The sequence below is a fragment of the Dipodomys ordii genome, unplaced genomic scaffold (assembly GCF_000151885.1).
Source record: "Dipodomys ordii isolate 6190 unplaced genomic scaffold, Dord_2.0 Scaffold47, whole genome shotgun sequence".
In the NCBI taxonomy this organism is placed as follows: domain Eukaryota; kingdom Metazoa; phylum Chordata; class Mammalia; order Rodentia; family Heteromyidae; genus Dipodomys; species Dipodomys ordii.
The window spans coordinates 8,569,784-8,592,941 of NW_012267263.1; the positions used below are offsets into that span (position 1 = coordinate 8,569,784).

The window sequence follows — 23,158 nt, forward strand, 5'->3', positions numbered from 1 at the left end:
TTCAAGATTATATATCAAAGAGCTTCTGCTACTGGAAATCTGTAGAAATTAGCCAGGAAATCTAGCTTTGTAATTCTTGACAATTGACACTTGTTAAGCTACTGCTGAGTTCAGGTGACATCAGAAGGTAATAATTAGCATTCTGGAAAATAGGTGCAAGTGACATGTATATATTTATGTATATATGTATATATATACATATATGTGTTTTAGCACAAGGTCTATTACGATGGCAAAATACTGAAAACATATTGAACAATGAATTAAAATTATGATCTATCATTATGGTAAATAATTCACTCATTCTGTGGTGAAATCAGTACAAGGATCTGAACATTGATGATATAGATCTGCTATTTATTAACAAAGTTAGATTTTTCAGACCTCACATTTTAAAATTTCCAGAGAATCAATCAAAAATATGGAATGCTGAAGGATCACCACTCTACATATGACAGCAGGAGAAAAATCTAGGAATCCCAATATCCATCCTTCCCTAGACAGTATAGCAAGGCAAGGGACATGTGCTACAAGAATGGGAAAGAAAGAAACAAAATTCATCATTCATTGATGATATTGCATATATATAAAATCTGAAATAATGTATTAGCAAGGTACTGAAATTTTAAAAGTGTATTTTCAAGGTCATTGAATACTGGATTAAATATCTAATTTTATTATGTTTTCAAAAATAAAATAAAAATTAGAAGACAGAATCTGTAAAATAAAATATCAATTAGGAAAAATAAGATACATAATAGAAAAATATACGTGGTTAGATAAAGTACTAGAGAACCACTGAGAATATAAAACCTAGGATAAAAAATATGATTACTTGTTTTATGGTAAAAGTGACACTGTGGTACATCAGGAAAAGATAAGCTTGTCAATAAATGGTGCTGGATTTGTAAATATTTAAGATATGGGAAAAAGGAAATAGAACATCTAGATTATACTCCATAATTTCAGGCAGACTGCAAACATAAATGAAATTTTTAGAAAAGTATCCTGTTGACATTTGGCAAAGACTTATTAAACAGGAAACAAAACGCTACTAATAAAAATGATGCCTTAAATTTGAACATTATGAATTTGTGTAAATCAAAAACATTAGAAGAGTAAAAAGGATGAGAGATGTTTCTAAGAAAATACAATCAACAAGCTGGTTTGACTAGAATAGCTAAAGAAACACAAATCAACAAAGACAGACTACCTAACAAACAAATGGGTAAAATATTTGGCTAGATATTCATAGAAAGAATATCCACATGAATATGTGAATGGCTTCTCAGAGTCATCAATCATCAAGAAATTACAACTTAAAAACTCAGAAAACATGAAAATGACACATAATGACTCATATTGGTGAGAATTTAAAGCTAAAACTTCCATGAACTGTTAATGTTAATGTAAAGAACTGTTAATGTTAATGTAAATGTATATAGTCACATCAGAAAACTGTTCAACACTGTATTTATGTTAATATGGCTTAATGAACCAACAATTTCTCTCAATAATATGCAATAAATATGAATATAAATGCACCAAAGACATACACATGAATACTCTTAACAGCATGATTTGTAATAGCCAACAATTGGAAACAATCCAAATACTCAAGTATAAAATGAATAAATAACTTGTTGTATATCTATACAATGAACTATTATGCAACTACTTTGGTGAATCTTATAAATATAATGAGACATAAAGGAGGCTAGATATGAAAACAAGTTCATATGCTATCATTCAATTTACACAAAGTGCACAAATGTGAATGTAGTGGACAATAAAAGAACTTGTGGTAGTGTTGTACTTTGTGGGTGGATAGTTGCTGGGAAGATTCACAAAGCATCAGGATACCAGTAACTTTTTATTTCTTGACCTGAGTGATGAATGCCTTGGGCATGTTAACTCTGTGAAAGTCAATTGAGCTGTATACTTACAACCTGTGTTTTCCTCATAAGTATGTTGAGTATCAAGCAAACACGCAAAATAAGGAAAAAGTCATGGAAAAGATGTCGAATGATCTTTTCTATTTGTTTAAAGTGCACATCTTGGTTAGAAAACACTTAAATTGTTTATTTACCAAAATCTTATATTTTGGTAGATGATAGTATTGATACTTTCAATTTTCTGCTTTGTTTATTGAGAGTAGGAGTAATGTGGAAAGAAACAGACATTTGATGATTTGATCTAAACCTTGAGTAAACAGTAAAGCACTACATTAAACCCGGAACTCAGACAGATTTGAATCAGATTGGCAAGACAAGCAAATGACAAAGAAATTATCTCAGCTTCTTCTTAGTTGTGCCATTTTATGAATTGGAAGAAGTTTCTAAATTTCAGTATAGGTTTCTTCCTCTCCTTTAGTATAACATATATCTTTTTTGAAGCATTAAAATACTTGGCTGAGTAAATTCTTATGAACAGATGGTAACTTACAGAAGTTGAGTCACAAACAGAATGTCCTCACATTTTAAAGTCCCCAAGGGATCATAGATGTGATGCCTTTATAAAATAGAATGAAAGGAGAGAAGCTGAATAATATAGGAGATTTTTATAACAAAACTTTTGACTGCCAAATTTCTATAGACATTGAAACACATTTTCTCATTTTCCTACTAAATTTATAACTGCCCAGTTTGTATTTGGATCTTTGGTACTAAATCTGTGATTGAAAAAGTGGTACATGAGATTGGACTTTGATATTTGAATTCAATTGGATCTTTCTCAGTGATCTTGGAAAGGTCAACATTTTGGCTTTATAATTGTATGTTTTGTCACAAGCCAATTCAAGCATACATGAATCAAACAGGTCTAACGTGATTTTACTGGCAAAAGGCCAGCCAGCCAATGTCTCTTACCTCACAAACATTGAATAAGCCTTGTTGTGGTTCCAGAGTGGCTGGGGATCTCCAGTTCTGGGTGCATTTGAAATAAAGGTTCTTTGTGCAGCTGTGGTGAGTTCTACCATTATACCAGCCTAACTGATAACCATACATAGGTTAAATTTTGAAGAAATCATTTTCCTGATAGAAATAAAGTCATAAAATTTGATCCATATCCTACAAAATTTAAGAAAATTGATGGAAGGGATGGGATTGGGAACAGTGGGGGAGAATAATGACAGGCCATATATTACTATGTGTAATATAGTTTTGGAATACTTAAAGAAGGGGAAGTTTTACCTTAGTGTTGAGGAGTGGGCCTGCTGGAAGGAAAATTGCCAAATATGTGAGTTAGCCAAGGCTTGCCTTGGAGAAAAATTTAGGGGTAACAGCTTCTTTAAGGGTTTAATTAATAAGTTGTTTCTAGCTAATTTAAATAATAGGCCTGCATGCCTGCAACTTCCCTCATCTGCATAGAGTTAGTACCATGAATTGCCACACTTTGTAGTAGTTTCATGCTATAACTGGCTGACAGAGCATGTGCAGCCAATTGACATAGGAAAAAAGCAGCAGCAAATGGGGGAAAGCAATGGTAATAAGGAAGAGTGCAGGAAAAAAAAAAACTTCCCTCCCCTGTGGTATGCACCTTGAGTGATGTTAATAGTAATTTAGCCAGCAAAAATCTGCTTGCTTCAGAAAGTATTCCCTAATACAATTATCAAGAAGTTGGGAGAAAATAAAGGAAATATTCAAAGTTTTAAAGTAGTACATCTTCACTGTTGTTTTAAAATTTGAGACAAATTTAAAGACAAGAAAGAGAAGAATGCACTAGATTTCTAGGTGGTTCCCATGCTTTCACTATCATTTCTTCCTAGGACATCAGAAATTGGAGAGTTGTATGATTTGGACTTTTTTTCTTACCTCTGCCTTTTGTTTTCTCTTGGTATTTGCATGGAAAACCTTGTTGGAGTGGTTAATAACATTCAAAATAAGGAAAGCATTATTTACAGTTCTAATTGAAAAATGAGTATAGGATATTGTGACAGTTTGTACTCCACCACTGCATTGACTTCATTATCACATTTACTTCTCTGCCAATTTTTATTTTTGTCTTGCCATAAGAGATGAGAAGATAAGATCAAATACATATTCAAATGAACGTATACCATTTTTTGACTTAAACAGTTCTGTATGTATTAATCATTTCATGATCTGCAGAAAGTGTCCTTTTTACTAATTTGGCATGGTATCATCTAGACTTTTTTCAATATATTTCTGTATATGTTTACATTTTTTGATATAGCTAACTCTTTTACACTAGACATTTTCTTGGTTTGAATGATATAAAGTTTAGTTAAATATTCACAAAATGTTCAGGCATTCATTTAATATATAACATCTTAGTTCCATTTGAGTGAATTCTAGAATTAAAAAAGATTTTGATCAAAGGGATGAATATCATTAAGATTTTTTTTAGCAATGTGAGAATTTAATAACTATTATTTTACTATCCTTACAATAAAAACTCTTCATAAAAAAACTCTTCATGAAAAGTGTTTCATAAATTATAATTAAAATAATAATGGATACACTTTGTACAGAATATGTGATTTTTGAGGGAAGATCAGAGATTTCAAACATTTTGACAAATTACCTTCTAGAAATGTACAGCAACTTACAGTCTCCTCAACTATGCAAATGTATGTATATTTAGATTTTTAAATTACAAGAAATAAATATTATGACAAAATTTGAGTTTGGTGACAGCAATAAAACAGAAATGGGTGTTACTTTTGTCATTTTTTTTAAACCTCATTTCAAGTGACTTGACTATAACTTCCTCTTATCAATGCTTTGAGATATTCTCAGAGGGTGTAAAGCTATATAATAAATACTGGAAACAAAATAAAATTTGAAATACTGTTAAAGATAGTCTTATGGTTTGACTGCCCCTTCCAAAACTCATATTGAAATTTGTTGCCATGATAATGGTATTGGGAGGTTCCATCTGTCATAGGAGTTTAGTACTCATGAATAAGATTGATTCCATTGTCATTGAGAGTGGATAATCTGTTTGCAAAGATTGGTTCTGCCAGATTTCCTCTTATCTTTGGCCTGCTCACTTAGCCTTCTGCTATGCAGAACAAAAGCTCTCAGCCAATGCCATTGCTATGTTCTTGTACTTCTCAAGCCTCTGATTGGAGCTAAACAAACATGCATGGTTTGTAGTTTACACAGTCAGTGCTATTATTTTGGTCAGCACAAAACAAACTAAGATAAGTACCTTAGAAAATTCTCAAGTGATTCTTTTCTTGGTAATAACTGTAAAGCCTTTCTCCTAACTACAGGGTAAAATTCAGATTTAAGGGTCTCTATTTTTATGTTGGTTGTGGAGCTTGAACTCTGGGCCTGGGTGTTGTCCCTCAGCAATTCAGCTAAAGATGAGTGCTCTACCATTTGTGCCACAGCACCACTTCTGGCTTCCAGGTGATTAATTGGAAATGAGAATCTCAAGGACTTCACTGCCCAGGCTGACTTTGAACCACTAACCTCAGATCTCAGCCTCTTGAGTAGCTAGGATTACAGTTGTGAGCTACCAGCACTATGCCTAAGTGCCTCTATTCTTAAGCTTGGCACACAACAGCTATTTATTGAGCCTGCCATGTGCTGGGCCTCCATCAAGGAGATGAGGTACAGTGGTGAATAAGACAGGGTACCTCCTTGAAACTTGTTATTGGATACTGCCATTGCAATGAGTCAACCATTTCTTCCAATTCCATCATCACCAGAAAACTGGCTTTATACTATTTTATTTAATTCTTGCCAGATTGTTGTTTTCTTTTTTTGGGGGGGTTCCGGTCATGGGGCCTGAACTCTGGGCCTGGGCGCTGTCCCTCAGCTCTTCAGCTAAAGGCTAGCACTCTACCACTTGAGCCACAGTGCCACTTACAGCTTTTATCTTTTTGCTTATGTGGTGCTGAGGAATGGAACCCAGGGCCTCATACATGCAAGGCAAGCGCTCTACCACTGAGCCACCTTCTCAGCCCCAGATTATTGTTTTCTTGTCTGATAAGCTCTAATCTTTTTTTTGGGGGGGGGTCCGGTTGTGGGGTCTGAACTCTTGGCCTGGGCACTGTCCCTCAGCTCTTTAGCTCAAAGCTAGTGCTCTACCACTTGAGCCACAGTGCCACTTCCAGCTTTTTTCTTTTTGCTTATGTGGTGCTGAGGAAGCGAACCCAGGGCCTCAGGCATGCAAGGCAAGCGCTCTACCACTGAGCCACCTTCCCAGCCCCAAGCTCTAATCTTTTTAGTTACTGTTTATTCTAAGTCTCTTATAAATCTCTATTTTATTTATCTAAACATTTAAATTTTTGTTATTGATAACTCCTTGTCTTGTTTAACACCTGAGTACCCTCTTGAGAAAGTCTGCAATCTCCTAATGGCTACAACACCTAGTATGAAATACACATACACACACAAAAAACACAATAATCTATCTATCTATCTATCTATCTGCTTTGTTTTTATTTACCAGAACCTTGCTTTAATACAATAGGATGAATTCTGTATAAGGCCGATCTGCCTTGAATAAGCCTGTTCAAGTAGATATATTATTATTTATTAGGGGAGGCCCTGAAAGTCTCCATGTTACTATAGATACAAGTATAAGATAGAACCCCTGGAGGCAACGAATCTGGGCCTAGAATAAGCAAACTAATTTACTCCCGTCTCTGACACATAGGAGAACTTTGAAAAGTGTACTCTTATCCTTACTTTGTAAGTGAACAAGAGAAAATATTAGAAGTGAGATTGCAAAGTAAATAGAAGACATGTCAAAAGCAGCTTGAACTTCTAATTGGCATAGAAATCTATATGCATTTTCCATTGGTCAAGTGGATTTCACCAAAGGTACCTAGGCATGAATATTCTTGCCAGAGTACTACCCAAGTGGGCTGCCAATTAACAAGGATGTTCCTAGAAGCCAGAGACTATGAGGAGTACTACCAGAGGAGGAAGCTTGCAAGAAGTTACATGATATTAGAGAACAATAAGGAGCAAGCCATCTGTTTATATAGCTTCCAAATACCTTCTATGCACCAAAGATTTGGATGTCTGTCATGAAAGATAGTATTGATGACTAGCCATTAATAGAGAGTGAATCCAGTTCCAGCCAAATGAAAATTGTACAAATAACTATTCTCAAATCTAACCTTGCAAAGGAGATAAGGAATGAAAGAGCAAGTTCCTTGAGTGAAATGTGGAAGTCCTAGGGGTTAGAGAAAAAATGCATAGTGAATTGTAATGCATTGCAGTTTTTAAATGCATCAGATAAGACTACACTTTGTTTTGCTTTAAAGAATACTTTTTATTTGACATATAATATTTGCACACATCGATAGGGTACAGAATTTATACAGTGTGAAATATTTAGCATATGTTAATTGTGCAAAGGAGTCTCACAATGGTGTTTTACATAAATTTTATTTTAGTCTGCTTAACCTCTACTTTTGCTCTATCTTTCTCCATACACTGATCTTTCTATTGTTTAACAGATTTCATGAGTTTCCTCATGCTGTCTTCATATATAGACAATGTATTACATACAATATTATTCATCCTCCATCATTCTCTTTTCTTCTCCCTTCCCCCTGAGTCCCAGAGTGATAATCATGTTCTACATACATATTTATGTATATATTAATGCATATATATGTATTTGTATATATTTTATTTCCACAGGTGTATGAAAACTTGATATTTGACTTTTTAAGACTTTTATTTGCTCAACTTAAGGATTTCCAATTACTTCCATCCATTTTCCTGCAAATGACACAATTTTACTTTTCTTTCTATCTAAGTCTATGTTTTGATTATTTATTCATCAGTTGATTCTACTGTTTGGCTATTGTGACCATAGCTACAATGAGAATGACAATAGAGCCAAACAGCCTCTTTGACAATAATGAAACTGAAACTAAACTCTGTACAAAAATCAAGTCTAAATGAATCAAAGAACATAATATAAGATCTGAAAGTTTGAAATTGCTAGATGAAAACTTCTGGAAGATATAGGCACAGGGAATTATTTTATGAATAGAACCTTAGTTGCTCAAAAAGAGCAAGAACAGACAAATAAAACTGCATCAAATTAAACGTTTTTCACACAGTAAAAGAATATTACTAGAAACAAGAGACATCATGTAGAATGAAAGAAAATCTTCATTCAATAGACAAAGGAATAGCATCCAGAGTATACAGAGAACTCAAATATTTAAATAGTAAAAGAACAAATAGCCCAGCAAATTGAACAGACAGTCCTCTGAAGAAATACAAATTGTTGGTAGATATATGAAAAAATAAACAATAACCTTAGCCAAATGCAAACCAAAACAACATTAATATTTACCCCAGTTAGAATGGCTTCCAGAACGCCTACAATAAATGATGGCTAAGATGTGGAGCAAGACATAAAAGGAACCCTCTCTTTGTGGGAACACAAACTAGTATAACCACTATGGAAACCAGCATGGAATTTCCTGAAAATTAAGACCTAAAAATAAATCAGCCTTTTGGTCCTGCCATGCCACCACTGGCATATATCCAAATAACAATAAATTAAGATGCAAGCAAGATACCTGCATACTTACGTTTATTGCAGCACTGTTCATAACAGCCAAACTGCAATCAGCCAAGATTCCAAAGAAGGAAAGTAAATCAATATACAAGAGATAACTATAAACTCACAATTGGCATAGAATTTTGTAGACAGAAGTTACTCTACTGTGCTATAGAGAATTAGAATTTCCATTCTCATAGAACAGAGTAGGATAGCCATTGCTGCAGACTGGGAAGGAGAATGAGGGGATGGGTGACAAAAAGTTAATTTGGAGATTTTAATATGTAAATATGATGAGAAAGTTTTTTTATGTTTTAGGAAATAGCGATTTAACATAACATAGATAATGTAGTATTCAGAAAAGCAATAAATTTTTGTACCTACCACTGGCCAATGAATTGGGTATTAGTATATACTTCAGTATACATATATATATATATATATATATATCAGGCATATTTCTATTTTTTAACGGTTATCCTATTTAGAATAAGTAATAAATTTGGTACATATGCCAGACAATTGCTATTTTATAGAACCATGGTATTCTTTTATCAAAAAGTTACATAACAGTAACATGAGTGTTTTTTTAAACTATTTAGAGAAATGAACAAATACATACTGAACCTATTTCACTGAGTGTACTTCTCTGGGTTGAACAACTCAAGCTGGTAAAAATATCTATTAGGAAAAATATGTAAGAGGCTGTATTTTAATGTTTCTGCATTTTAAAATTATATTTTTCAGTAAGCCTTAATCACATAGCTTCCTTCATTTCTAGACACAAAAGACCTAAACAAATGAGTCAGGCTGTAATCTACACTGAAGCATTAGCTGGTATTGTATAATTACAGGGCAGGTATAGCAGCACTTGTGAGCTTGAAAACAACACTATTCCAATGACACAGGGTCAGAGGCAGCCTGACCATCAGTTAGTGATTGCTGCACCTTACTGTTAATAAGTGTAAGAATACTGATTATAGAGCTGGCCTCTATTTGTAAGTTGTCATGGGCACTGGCAGAAGTCTCAGTGCTGGTTTCACAACCTAATCTTTGACTGTAGGTAGGAAAAACATAGGAAGCCCATCCAAATGGCAGAAACACTGTATCACCCTTCCTCCTTTAGCAGTCTCCTGGGAAGGATCCCCAGATTGCTTCAGGGCCATAACTGACAAATGTTAATCTGTTCAGTCTAGTGATGAATGATAATTACCCTTTGAGTTTTAAGAAGAGTCTGAGAGGGGAGGCGTAGAAGGAGGAAAGTCTGCCAAGAAAGGGAAAATAATTTAGAAGGGCTGGGTGAGGCAAGACACTTGGTAAAGGAAGGAGAAATAGAAGTAAACAACAAGGGGGGGGGGGAGGAGGAATGCCCAGGGGAGGCAAAGAACTATTAGAATAATCTTGAGAGCCTGCAGAGGTAGGTAGGAGACATTCCATGATATGATTGCTCTGGAAAGCTCAAATTTATTGATCAAATTGTGTTTGCATACCAACCACTAAATTTTCTAGCCTTATGACTTTGGAAAAACTGATTTTACATCTCTGGGCCTATTTATTAAACCATGTACTGGGACTGTTAGTTTTGGTTTGGTAGAGTTCTTATAATGATTGACAATGACACATATAAAGGTCATGGCATGGTAAGTACTCAAAAAGGGTGGGTTTTTCATGATTATTACTCTTATTATTGTTACAGACAGTTGCACACCCTTGTTAGGGATAATATCATTTGACAACACAAACAAATCAGTTATCATGACACTCAGCATTAACAATAGGGCATCAATGAAGGGTTGTCAGTTCTCCAGATGTGAAGTTTAGCAAAGGAAGCTTGAACTTCCCTGCACATGGCAAAAATAAAATGAATCATATTATTTACATATTAGACATTGGGTTGCGTATCATTATCTCATTAAAGGATTTCAACTAGGTAAGAAAAAAATAAAGCTATACCTTATGTGTATGCTTAGTTCTGTTTTTAGCCTTAACTTTTCTTTGGAGTAGATATTAATGCAATTTAACCCTGAGAAAAAATGAAAATGCCTGTACATGAACACAAAATTAGCATAACTATTCTTAATCTCCTTGTAGGACTCCACTGGGTGAATTGCAAATGGATCCCATAATAATAATTTCATGCTTTATGAGGACAATTATGCTGTGGCTATGAATTATTTTCTTAGTTGAGAAAGCAAAAAGTAGGCACCTATCTCTCAAAGGGCCTGATATGTAAAAGCTACAGTAGTACATAGTAAATTTTGTATATACAAACCAGCAATGATCATACCTTAAAGAAATGCACTTAAAAGGTGAAATACCAGTGACTCAAAGGTGAAAGCTGATATTTCTCTACTTGAATGTATCATTACAATAGTGTCAGGTAACTGGGTCAAGGTAATATGTTTATTCATTGCTGCTAGCAACTTAAAGAGTACCTCTAGTAGCTATATATTCAGAGTTTTAGTGTGACAGAAACTGAGTAATTGCTGTTTTGAAGTAAGGACTTCTCTGTCCTGGGAGAGAAAAATGATTTATTAAAAAGCCCAATAACTACATTAGCTTCATTGTTCAGTTGATTTGGGTTTTTGATATTAAGGATTTAGTTTGCTTAAAGAGATTTAGGGAAAAAAGGTTGCATAGTATCTGGTGGTTAGTGAAGCATTTAAATGTACTTTAGGCTCCAAATCCTATGTATTTTATTGTTATACCTTAGAGAAACGTAAGTTTTTAATTTTTATTTATATTTTTGTATAGGAGCTGTAGGTACTAAAATGTAGCTTTCACCTAAAACATCCAGTCCTGATTATTCTCATATTGATCAACTGAAGCCAAGACACTTAGGTGGCCCTTGTAAACTGGCAAAGTGAAAAAAAAAGGAAGGAGGCACAACTTTTGTAAGTTGTATCTCTTTCAAGAAGGGTATAGAGATAAATGTTTATGCCCAACTAAGGATGAAGTTAAACAGAATTTCATTTATGGGTAGTGTTCTATTGGATTTGCAGGGTTAAATAATGCCAAATGATTCTATTGTTATTAACAATGATGGAGTGCCAAACCATATGCATCAGGAATGGTACAGATAAAGCATTTTCAAAGATGTTGTCCTTAGTTTAGTATAATCTAGAGGTTTCAGAGCATAAGCTTTAGAGTTAGAAAGTCTTAGCTCAAATAGCTGATCTAGTTTTTGACACCAGTTTTGTTCATTTTGAGCAAGATATTTAAGTTCTCTTGGCCCGTGTTACTTCATTAGTAAAATAAAGATTATAATAGTTTAAGGAGTTCTATAATAAATGTACGACATATAATATAGCCCTTGGTTCAGTACCTATGCATTTTGTCTTTTACTATCAAGAATCTCTTTCCCTCCAATTCCCTTTCTTTTCATATCACAGGCCATTTAATTTCACAGGGCCTTTAAATTTTTATGTGGTGGGGATGGTGGAAACATGCATTGGATAAACAGGCAGCATCCAATTAATTTGAACCTTTCAAATATTCATAAATAAAATGACCAAGTAAATGTCATATTGATATTTGATTAGTAGTATACTACTTGTAATATGTATATACTATACTTGGAATATGTATATACTATACAGAATGACAATGGATTAATTACAAGTACATGGTACAATAGAATCTCTAAAACATAATGTTGAGTCCATTGCATTCAGACAGAAAAGTCTATATATTGTCATTTCCATTTATTCAAAGCTTGAAATTGGCAAAAATAATTGATGATGTTAAGACTCAAGATAGTGGTGAATTGAGGATATAATGAGGGATATGTGGGTTCTAGTAATGTTTCTTGAATTTATGTTAGTTCTACAGGAGTATGCAGTTTGAGAAAAAAATCTGATTGTATTTGGCCTGCATGTCATATTTCAATATAAAGTGTATACCTTACAACAGCTCTATGGGATGCTAATAGCCAATGTAAAAGATCATGACATGAAATAGATTAACTTTTCCCATGTGGAAAACACCAGTAATTATCTATCAGGAAAGCTGTCTTTTAGTTTTCAAAATTCTCTGGCATGTTATCCTTTATATTCCATAGGAAAGTAGTATGCAGTTCTCGGTCCATTCACTAATTGATATAGCTAGAGATTCAGCACCTTGTTTGACAAGAGTGTGTATGTGTGTGTGTGTGTGTGGATGGGGATGGAATCTAGGGCCTTCTACATTCTACGCAAATACTTTACCACTGGGATATACCTCCAGCCCTGTGATAGTATTTCCTAAAGAAATAAATATTTCTGGAAATATTCACTAATATTTACAAAACAAGTAGAGTTTGATAGTCTAATGAACAGCTTTTTTTGCTGGCCTTGGCACTGTCCCTGAGCCTCGTTGTGACCAAGGCTAGTGCTCTATCACTTGAGTCATAGTGCCACTTTTGGCTTTTTTGAATAGTTTATTGGAGATAAGAGTTTCCTGGAGACTTTTATGTCAAGGCTGGCTTCAAACCGAGATTCTCAGATCTCAGCCTCCTGAGTAGCTAGGATTATAGGTGTGAGCCACCATGCTTATTATTATCTTTAAGTAGTTGTGCAAAGGAGTTGCCATTTAACAAATCAATTTATAAATACAATGTCTTCATCAATTTCACCTTTCCTTTATGTGTGCAAATTCCTTGTTATATGAATTTTAATATACTATTTAATTTTACTATAGAACACTGGGATTTATTCATATTTTAAACATACATTCATGTTTATTATGTCACTGGTCTTTGTGAGCATGTTTCATTACTCTCTCATTTGAACAGACATTTCGCATCCAAATAGCTAGAAAAAAAAACTTTAGGTAAAAAATTCTTATTGTTTTGTCACTAAGAATTAAAGTAAAGGACTTTCCATGGTTAATAACATAAAGGTGATACTAGTATGATAAAGATCAATTTTTATTTTATTTTCTGACCAAAACCACAGTTATGAGCTGATTACTTTGTTACTAGTGACTTATTCCTAACTAAATCTATTAGTAACATTTGGCTTTTTTTTTTTTAAGAAAAAGCTAATCTGATTCATGGCTGTGGTGTGTGTGTGTCAAGGAAGAAAAGGTGCAGAGTTGAAAGTCCAGCATTGCACAACTCAGTGAATAGGAATCACTAATATTAATTTTGAAGTTTTGCACAACTAAAGCAGAACTTGTCATATTGTTATATGGGAGACTGATCAGGTCAACCCCAGTCCCAAAGACTTGTAGCCGAGAGTGTAGCTTATAAACGCAAAAGACACAGGATGGGCTGGGGAGCAAACCTAACAAAAGTATTATAAGCATACCATCTAGGGAAACAATCAGGGGCCAGCATTCCCTGGGTCAAAACTTCCCTGGGGCTAAACTGCCTGACACCTCTTCATATTCTCAGGAGCAGAGTTCTCCTGGGGACAAAACAATGTAATTCATCTGCAATTCAAAGAATTCTAAGCTTTTCAGAATGAGCTGAAAAGCCCTACACTACTCATCAAGGCACCAGGATGGTGGGAGGACAAGACATTGTTACTTAGACCCTGTATTCTTATTTCAATATGTCCTTTCCTTGTTAGCTCTCTTTTTTTTTAATTGCCTACAAACCATAGTTTAGTCTTGGACTGTACGTGAGTGGCTTCATTTTCTTTCCCCAACCTTATTCCTTGTTACTCCAAGTATCAGCAGATTCTTATGATCCCTCACACCTACTCATCTAAACAAATAGGTTAAAATGCACAACATGCTTTCTTCATTAGTTAATAAGCAGATTTCCAAGAAGAGATCTTGGAGGTAAATTCTTGATCAGTCATCATTTCTTTTTATTTTTTTTCGACAGCAGTCATTAAATGGTCTGTCCAAATGAAACATTACCATACACATTTACTGAATGCTTGCTTTGCATCAGGTTCTGTGCTAGATGCTTGGAATACAAAGATCAAGGCAATCTTTCTTGCCTCCTAAGAACTCATAATCTAGAGCCATAGAGGAAAGTAATATCATGAAATATGAAAAGAATGTAGGTTACATAGGAATACAGAAGAGAAGCATCTTAGTCTAGTCTGTGGTAGTACAGGAGGAACCACTGTGAAAGGACCAGAGAAGATGACACCTTCACAGAAACTTAAAGGTTGAGTAAGTAACTAACCAAATAAAGAGGAAGATGGGAATCTCCAGAAATAGAAATTGTATGAGTAAAGTCACAGGAGTAAGAAACAGTCTGTATAGGACAGTACACACAAGCTTGAGTTCCACATAAAAATGGAAAGAAATGATAGTAACACATAGGCATCTGTAATTTCATTGAAAGCTGTGCAGGGTGTGGAAACAGCTTCAAACAAAAATGTATATTCCCTAAAATAGTTTTTATCTGAAATTTTGTGCCTCAGGTAATTCCAAATGTACCAAATGACTAGTTTTTCCTTGCACATATCACTTGCCCCTTCATTGTGATCTCCATAATCTACATGTCCGATTCCTATTCTCTTTCTATTCCCTCAGTTACCAACTGTTTGCAGCAGTCCATAGTGGGTCCTTTTATTTCCTATGGGACTCTGATAACTTGGAAATAATTACATGTGCTTTTCAGCGTATCCTTTTACAAATAGGCTTACAAACTCTACATGCTACACTCTTCTGTGACAAAGATAGGCTAAAAACTATTTCATCTTAGCTCTCTTTCTCTCCCTTGGTCTCTCTCTCCCTCCCTCTCCCTCCCTCCCTCCTTCTCTCTTTCTCTCTCTTACACACACACACACACACACACACACACAGCTTATGTCATTCACAACATGAAGTTACATGAATTTATGAGTGCTTTTTCCTTATAGCCTCCTTACTTTTCTTGTGGATTTTTGTAGCTCTACCTGCCTGGATTCCTGAGAGCATAATTGGATTGCAGATGGGAAATTCTTGTCAGTCAGTAGGGAACAAAGGAACTACACATAGCATGCGTAATTTGGCTCTCTGCTTGGTTCTTCTGGTTTCATGGATTTGTGTTGCATGTTGTTGAGCTTGCAGCATCCCCTACCAGATAAATTGAATGTAAACTCTTTAAATTCTTGATGAAAAGGTGTTAAGTATGTAAACAGTATTATAATGATTATTTCATCCCTGGTCAAGCTGAGATGTGTCCTTTCAGTTTACTTTCTAGGCCTCACCCTTCTTGCAGTGTGGAGTCCTTTGTTAGGGTTAGAATTTCCCATAAACCTGCTCAATAATTTGTTTGTATTTGGCTGCTTTGAAATACTACACAAAGCAATCCTTGTAAAAGGCAAAACTGTTCGGAAGGCTGAGAAAGGAGCTTGAGACACAGACTCAAAGTTGCTCTTTTCAGGTAGAGCCAGCTGGGTAATCTTATCTTAGCTTGCTACATTTCTAGGTATGTGGATCAGGGGTTTTCACTGAGGGAGCAGCATATGCCTCAGGGGATGAAGAGCTTTCTAATGAGGGGGCAAACTTTGAGAAACCCAAGGGCCCAAGTCGGTCTGGTCTATTTAGCGAAGTCTTAGTAAACAGAATAAATCTCACAGACTGTGCCCCTCCCATCTTTAACACCACAAAAGATCAGCACTTGGCCCCAGGACAGAGACCAAATTGAGAAGCAAGGTTAATAGGAAGCCAGGGGGGAATCCAGGAAAGAAGGCAAGATTGCTAAGGCACCTGAACCGCTCTGAGTCAAAGGTTGTCAGTCATCTAGGCTCCGGTTGCTCGGCTCACTTGCTCCTAGCCCAGCCCTTTCTTGGGGCTGGGACCAGGAATTGCTACATGCAGGATTATCTGGGGAAAAACCTGAGGCTCACTTTGGTCCTTTCCGGTAATTGAGTCCGACTAGGCACCGGGGGAGTGGGAGGAGAGAGCTTCCCTTCATAAATGGTCCCACCCCTGGGCAAGGTGGCTCACTCTGGCAGGTGGAAACGGGGAAGGGTGCGTCTGCCACTAGTCAAGCTCAGCCAGACTGTGAGAAGAGGCCAGGCGGAGTCAGCCAAGGGACTGAGCAAACCATGGACAAATTGAAGTGCCCCAGCTTCTTGAAGTGCAAGGGGAAGGAGGTAGGGGTCTGGGAGCTGCTGGATGTATGGAGGGCCCGGGATGGGAATATTTGAGAGAAAGGACAAGTTTCAATTTTTACTTTCTGTTACTGCCCTTTATTCTCCACATTTCTGTGTAATTATCCTCAAGTGTGCCTGTAATCTCCTCACAGAATAGAGGGGGTAAAATAGTCTTTCTATCCCCTACCTGAGGGAGGGGAAAGTATCCTAGCTAGGAACTATATCTTAACTTGGGAACATTTCAGCCTGTATCTTGGTAGTACCTACGGACTCCTCCTGTTCTCTGTCCTGTCCACTGTACCCTGTGCTGGAGGAAAATGCAGAAGCATAATGTCCTTAACTGACCCAGGGAGCCTTCCCTACCGCAAAGCAGCTAAGAGGATGGGACAGAAACCCTCTTCCCTCTCTCCTCCTACATTCAGTGGAAGAGATTGCTGCTCCAAGTGGTGGGACAGGAAAACTTTATACAAGCACATTATTTATGTGGCTTTTAGAAAAGCACTGTTTCTATGGGATAAGCCTTGGAGAGAAACTACATTTGACTTAACCCTAAACATCTGAAACTATCAGCACATAAGAACAGGAGTACGTAAATTTCTTCATATTTAAGTAGAAACTAAATTTGCTTCTTCTTCCCAAAGATCAACAACTATAATCTCTAGAGTGTTGACTTTTCTTAACTCATCTGTAAGACTTGATTTGTCCACTTTTGTTTGCTCTTCCTGCTGGCGTAGTGTTTAACTTTTCAACAAACCTAGGATGGTCTAGTGAAATTTTCTACCTGCACGTTTTCTTTTTATTGTTTCAAGAAGAAAATGTTAAGAGAAAGCAGCTATTTGCAGAGATCTCCCAACTTTGGTAAGAACTCCTTTGAGATCCAGTATTCAGGGACTGTCTGATCTTTCTACCTTTCTCTTTCTTGTAAGTATAAATGGGTGAAATTATGCTTCTCTGCAATTTGTAAGAGTAAAACAAGTTATTGATAAATATTTTCTTTCCTTCCTCAGAAAGTAACAGCGTCATCTGAGAATTTCCATGTTGATGAAGGTGATGAGAATCAGGATCGTGGAAACTGGTCCAAAAAATCAGATTATCTCCTCTCTATGATTGGATATGCAGTGGGATTGGGAAATGTGTGGCGATTCCCATATCTCACCTATACAAATGGCGGAGGTATTCTTCCTAACTTTCCCCTGCTTTGTTTGTAAATGGGGTGCTACATAATCTGAGGATATTTTAAGAGCTAAAGAAAGGTACACAATATTTAGGGTAATTAGGAGGATGAGAAATAAGTATACTAGTTGAAGTTAGGAATCTGGATTCCAGACAGTCTCAGAAAAAAAAAACTTGATAAAAGTTTTACATTTTAGCACTTCTGAGATGAGCACCTTAAATTTTTTTTGTGTGTTCCTGTCATAATCAAGACTCAAATTGTGCTTTGATCTGTAACTAAATCTAAGAAAAAATCAGGGAAATACAATTCTATTTATATGTGCAAATAAATTGTTTGCTTAAGAAGAATAAGGCATTATATTTGGTATTCAATGTGAAAAGAAATGATTAAAAAGCAATTAAAAGTTTAATACTTTAAAGATGCATTATTCAGTTACTTGTATTCCAAATTGGACTGACCATGTAGAAGAGCCTTCTAAAATCAGCAACCATAAGACTAGGTGTTTTTATTCTTGTAAAATAATACTGTTTATACATTGTAGATCATTAAGGCAGGCTCAATTAGAACAAGGAGTAAAAAATAACTGAGGTGACATACACAGGGAAAGAAAATGAATTGCACAATTGTCTAGTAATGTGGAAACAACTTTTCACTTACAGTATATTTTATTTACTAGTAATTACAGTTTCTATTAGAATCAGAGAACTGATATGTCTTTTCATTTCATAACTGACTACCAGTGTAACTGTGCCATCATAATTATTTTTTCTTAGTACAATAGTATTTTGTGTGGTAATATTTAAATCTTATGTCTTGTTAATTAAGTTCATTAGAAACATTAACATTGGCTTTCAGAGATTTAAGAAAGGAGTTCTGTTCATTTAGCACTTTAAGTGTTCCCTATCCAGGGCTTAGGTCACTCCATAGTGGATTTGATATATTATTAGATGGGAAATGAATCAGGTATTATGATGTTTTGTAACGTCCATAAGTTCAGTGTGGTAAAGACAAGTACTTAGGGTCAAAAGGACCCTTTTGACCTTGCTATGTTGAGTATAAGATATTCCCTGTGATTTTACATTATAACCTATGACCTAGTATTTTCTGTTAGTTTCTAGGAACTATACCATACTAGATTTAGTAGAGAATTTTTAGATACAGTCTAAAGAAAATAATATTATTTATTATAGACTATTGTTTTTTGCCATTTCCTCTAAAATTAATATACTGTTTGGGCTCTAACATTTCTATTTGTTTTTGTGCTGGTCTTGGGGCTTGTACTCAGTGCCTGGGCACCGTACCTGAACTTTTTTGTTCAAGGCTGGCACTCTAACACTTCCAGTTTTCTATGGGTTAATTGGAGATAAGGGTCTCATGGACTTACCTGCCCAGGTTGGCTTCAAACTGTAATCTTTAGATCTCAACTTTCTGTATAGCTAGGATTACAGATATCAGCTACTTGTACTTAAAGCTTAGCTCTCAACTTTTTCAAATAATTTTGAGTAATTATCTAGGTTCTCTCAACTGTTTCTTTTTAACTAAGAATTCAATATGCATATGACATTCAAGTTTCTCAAATGTTAAAAGTGATCTATTAAAATATATTTTTAAAAGATCTAAACTTAATAGCTTAATTTTTTGTCAGGATTGGAAAACAAAGCTAACATAAACTGTTTAAATCTGGAAATAGTTTTATCTTCAGATTTTTAAAGTAATTTATGAAATAGAAGTGTTACCCTAATGTAAGCTGTCTATTAGTAATATGAACATCTTGTAGCCACTATACTAAACAAATGCTTAATTATTCCTACTACTAATAATGAAATAATGGGTAAAAAGCCATATATAACACTGAAAGAATCTTTTCCTTTTTTCCAAAATGTCTGTCTGTGATAGACTGGCAATATCTCTGTTCATTGTGGTAGGTAAACCTATTTTGTGTTTGTTTTTTCTTCATATTTATCATTGGTACTGTTTGGACTTCAATTAGTCATAGTAGTAATGGTATCCACATTGCAACATCTATGCAAACATATTTTTCCCTATGGTCTGGTGACTTCTGTGGCTGGTATTAAAGCCAGTTAAATATAAGTTTGCACAAATAATTGTCTCATTTTCAAAAGAATCTATTTTAAGGTTGTAAAACATGTAATTCTGAGGTATGATGTTATAATATCATAGGATGAAAAGTGCTTGAGTGAATCTTTAATATGAGTAGAAGAAATTTCTTATTTGCATCCACTGAACCCATATTACTTTTGTCACACTTTACCAAGACTTCCAGAATGCTTGATCAATAAGTTTGATGTTCTATCTTTGCTTTACATTTTAATGTGGTAATGATTTTAATTGGCATATTATGCCCAAAAGTGGATAAAACAAAAATAAAATAATAAAAGTTTATTTAAAAAAAGGAGTAGGTTGGATAAGCTAACACCAGTAAAATAGTTCATATAATATTGAAAGTTAACTATTAGTATCTTAAAAGTTGAAATTCTTCTACTAAGTCAATAAATTTCCTATTATCATTGAAAAAGTCTTGTGACTATGTGGAGAGCAATAAACTTAATTGCAATAATTTTCACTGTGAACTACATTTAGCATTTTTACCCTAAGTATTATAAATAGGACATTTATTTTTTATTTATTTTTATTATTTATTTATTTATTATTGTGAAAATACTGTACAGAGGGGTTACAATTACATGGGCAAGATAATGAGTACATTTCTTGTCAAGCATTGTAGCCTCCTCCTTTGTTTCCCCTTCCCATCCCTTCCCATCCTCCCCCTGCCTTCCCACCCAATCCTCTCCCCTCCCCCTCCCCCCTACTAAAGTTGTAAAGTTTGTTTTTGACATAACGACTTGTACATCTCATTGTTGCAATGGGTCCACCTGTATCCCTATTTAAACGATTTGTTTTTCCCCTTCCCCTCAACCAATTATACTGACATCAAATACAGTGAAAGCAGGGGTTATACTGTGGAGGAGGGACATACAAAGCAACAAAGAAATAATCATAAATGTGTTAGAAACAATCACATGAAAGAAAAAAAAATTTGGATACATATCTTAGGGTTCATTTCCCTAACATCACCTTATCTGACCTTTTATGCTTGACTCAGACATGTACTAGATATTGCAAATAAGGGAAACCATGGGACCTATGTTTCTTTGGGCCTGGCTTACTTCACTTAATAAAATTTTTTCCAAGTCTTTCCATTTCCTAACAAATGGGGCAATGTCATTCTTTCTGATGGAGGCATAGAATTCCATTGTGTATATATAGCACATTTTCTTGATCCATTCATCTACTGAGGGGCATCTGGGTTGGTTCCATATCTTATCTATAGTAGGACATTTATTTTTAAAGGACAAAAGAGGTGAGGGAAATTATTATTGAACATATACCTGTCATGTCAAGTGTTTTCACATAGGCCTAGTATTTAATCCCTCGCTAAAAACTGATGAATTGGTGTTGTTCTCTTTTCTTTTGCTTGCCAATCCTGGGGCTTGAACTCAGGGCCTGGGCACTGTCCCTGAAATTCTTTTGGGCCACAACACTACTTCTGGACTTTTCTGTTTATGTGGTACTGAGGAATCAAACCCAGGGCTTCATGCATGCTAGACAAACACTGTACCACTAAGTCATATATCCGGCCCTTGTTCTCCCCTTCATGAGGAACACAAAGGTCTATAGGTTAGGTAAATTGTCCTAGGAGACATAATTGGTAAATTATAAAGCCAACAATTTAATCCAAGTCCATCTAGCTCCACAGATTGTGAACATTTCATCTCTGCCTTACTTTTGATAGGCCATCCATTTTAATAATTGCAACATCTTTGTTAACTAATAGTAACATTCTAATTTCTTGGATGAGAACCCCAATATTTAGTGAATCAATCACCTTTCTCACAGAAAGTAGTGAATTAGGGTTCCAAATCTAGGATATTGATTCCACTGTATCAGAAGACTTTAAAAATGTTGTACTGGTTGTGAAAGTAACATCAAGTCTTTGAACTGTAGTGATACTTCTGTTCTTTTTTTGTCTTTTCTAGGTGCTTTCTTAATACCTTATACAATTATGCTAGCATTGGCTGGTTTACCTTTGTTCTTCCTAGAGTGTTCACTGGGGCAATTTGCTAGCTTAGGTCCTGTTTCAGTTTGGAGGATTCTGCCATTATTTCAAGGTTGGTATTCAAGACTTTTCATCATCATAATTATTGGTCTAATTGTGCCCCCTTCACTTTGTGAAAAGAAACCATGTTTTCTGTGTATTTTTCTACAATAAACCTTGCAAATTAAATATTTATTTTTATTTTTGTTTAACCTGGATGCAGACATGAGAATGATTAGGAAGGTGACTAGAATGACATTTAATTTTTTTCACTATTTGAATTCTTTGTTATTTAATCCTGTTGTGTATTATCTTCACGACTTTTTCTTTATACTTCTTATGAGGTCCTTGTCTTCCTGCCTTTGCATGTCTTTTACAAAGCCTCATTCAGAAAAGTTGAAGAGCAAGTCAGTACTATTTCTTGGATGCTTCTAATAAAATAGGACACTAATAAAGTGGAAAAATGCTTTGATTGTTATTAAGCATCAAACTGACTTTCTTCCTGAAGATTAAATATCATTTTGGTATGTATTAGCTGCTGGAAACTATTTGTAAAAGGCTCAATGCAATTTCAAAAATAAATCCTGCTGGTTGCTGGTGTCTCACGCCTGTAATTCTAACTACTCAGGAGGCTGAGATCTGAGGATCACAGTTCAAAGCCAGCAGAGGCAGGAAAGTCCATGAGAGTCTTATCTCCAATTAACCACCAGAAAACCGGAAGTGGTGCTGTGGCTCAAGTGGTAGAGTGCTCTCCTTGAGCTGAAGAGCTGAGAGACAGTGTCCAGGCCTAGAGTTCAAACCCCACGACTAACAAAAAAAAATCCCTAGTGAGGTAAATAGAATACTGTGTTGGAAGATTGAAGGGCTGATTTCTAAACTAGTCTCAAGTATTGGAGCTATATCCAGTATGCAAAAAACATTTTGAAACTTGAGGTGAAGAAAATTTCAAGATTTGAATTTAGATTGTTACTGAATCACTGAATTTCCTTTACACATACTTCTAAAAATTCAGTACTAGGTCCTTGCAAGACATTAATGCAGAGACCTCCTTTTTTGTGTGGCAAATGCTGCTTTACAGATAAGTTGTAGTGAGTCAATAGAGCCTGAGTTTTGAAATTTTTTAGTGTTAAGTATGCCTATTATGAGAAGGATTTTAAAAATTAAAAAGTAATACAAACACAGGGTTTATGTAAATTTTATTAGTTTGACTTAATACATTTTCTAAACAAGTAGAAAATTGTCTCAAAACCCCAATCATCCAAGTGTTGGTAGCTCATGCTTATAATCTTAGCTACTCTGGAGGCTGAGATCTGAGGATCATGATTCAAAGCCAAC

At 35.2% G+C, this 23,158-nt stretch overlaps 1 protein-coding gene across 1 annotated transcript in view; it reads left to right on the forward strand.

The window, feature by feature from the left end:
- The first annotated feature begins 16,236 nt into the window (after window positions 1–16,236).
- Window positions 16,237–23,158, forward strand: part of Slc6a14 (solute carrier family 6 (amino acid transporter), member 14) — a 32,701-nt gene continuing 25,779 nt past the window's right edge. The window contains exons 1-3 of the mRNA XM_013019866.1: window positions 16,237–16,532; window positions 17,540–17,705; window positions 21,765–21,896. Of these exons, the coding sequence (XP_012875320.1) occupies window positions 16,485–16,532; window positions 17,540–17,705; window positions 21,765–21,896 (346 nt within the window). The 5' untranslated portion in view covers window positions 16,237–16,484. The remainder of the gene's footprint in view (window positions 16,533–17,539; window positions 17,706–21,764; window positions 21,897–23,158) is intronic.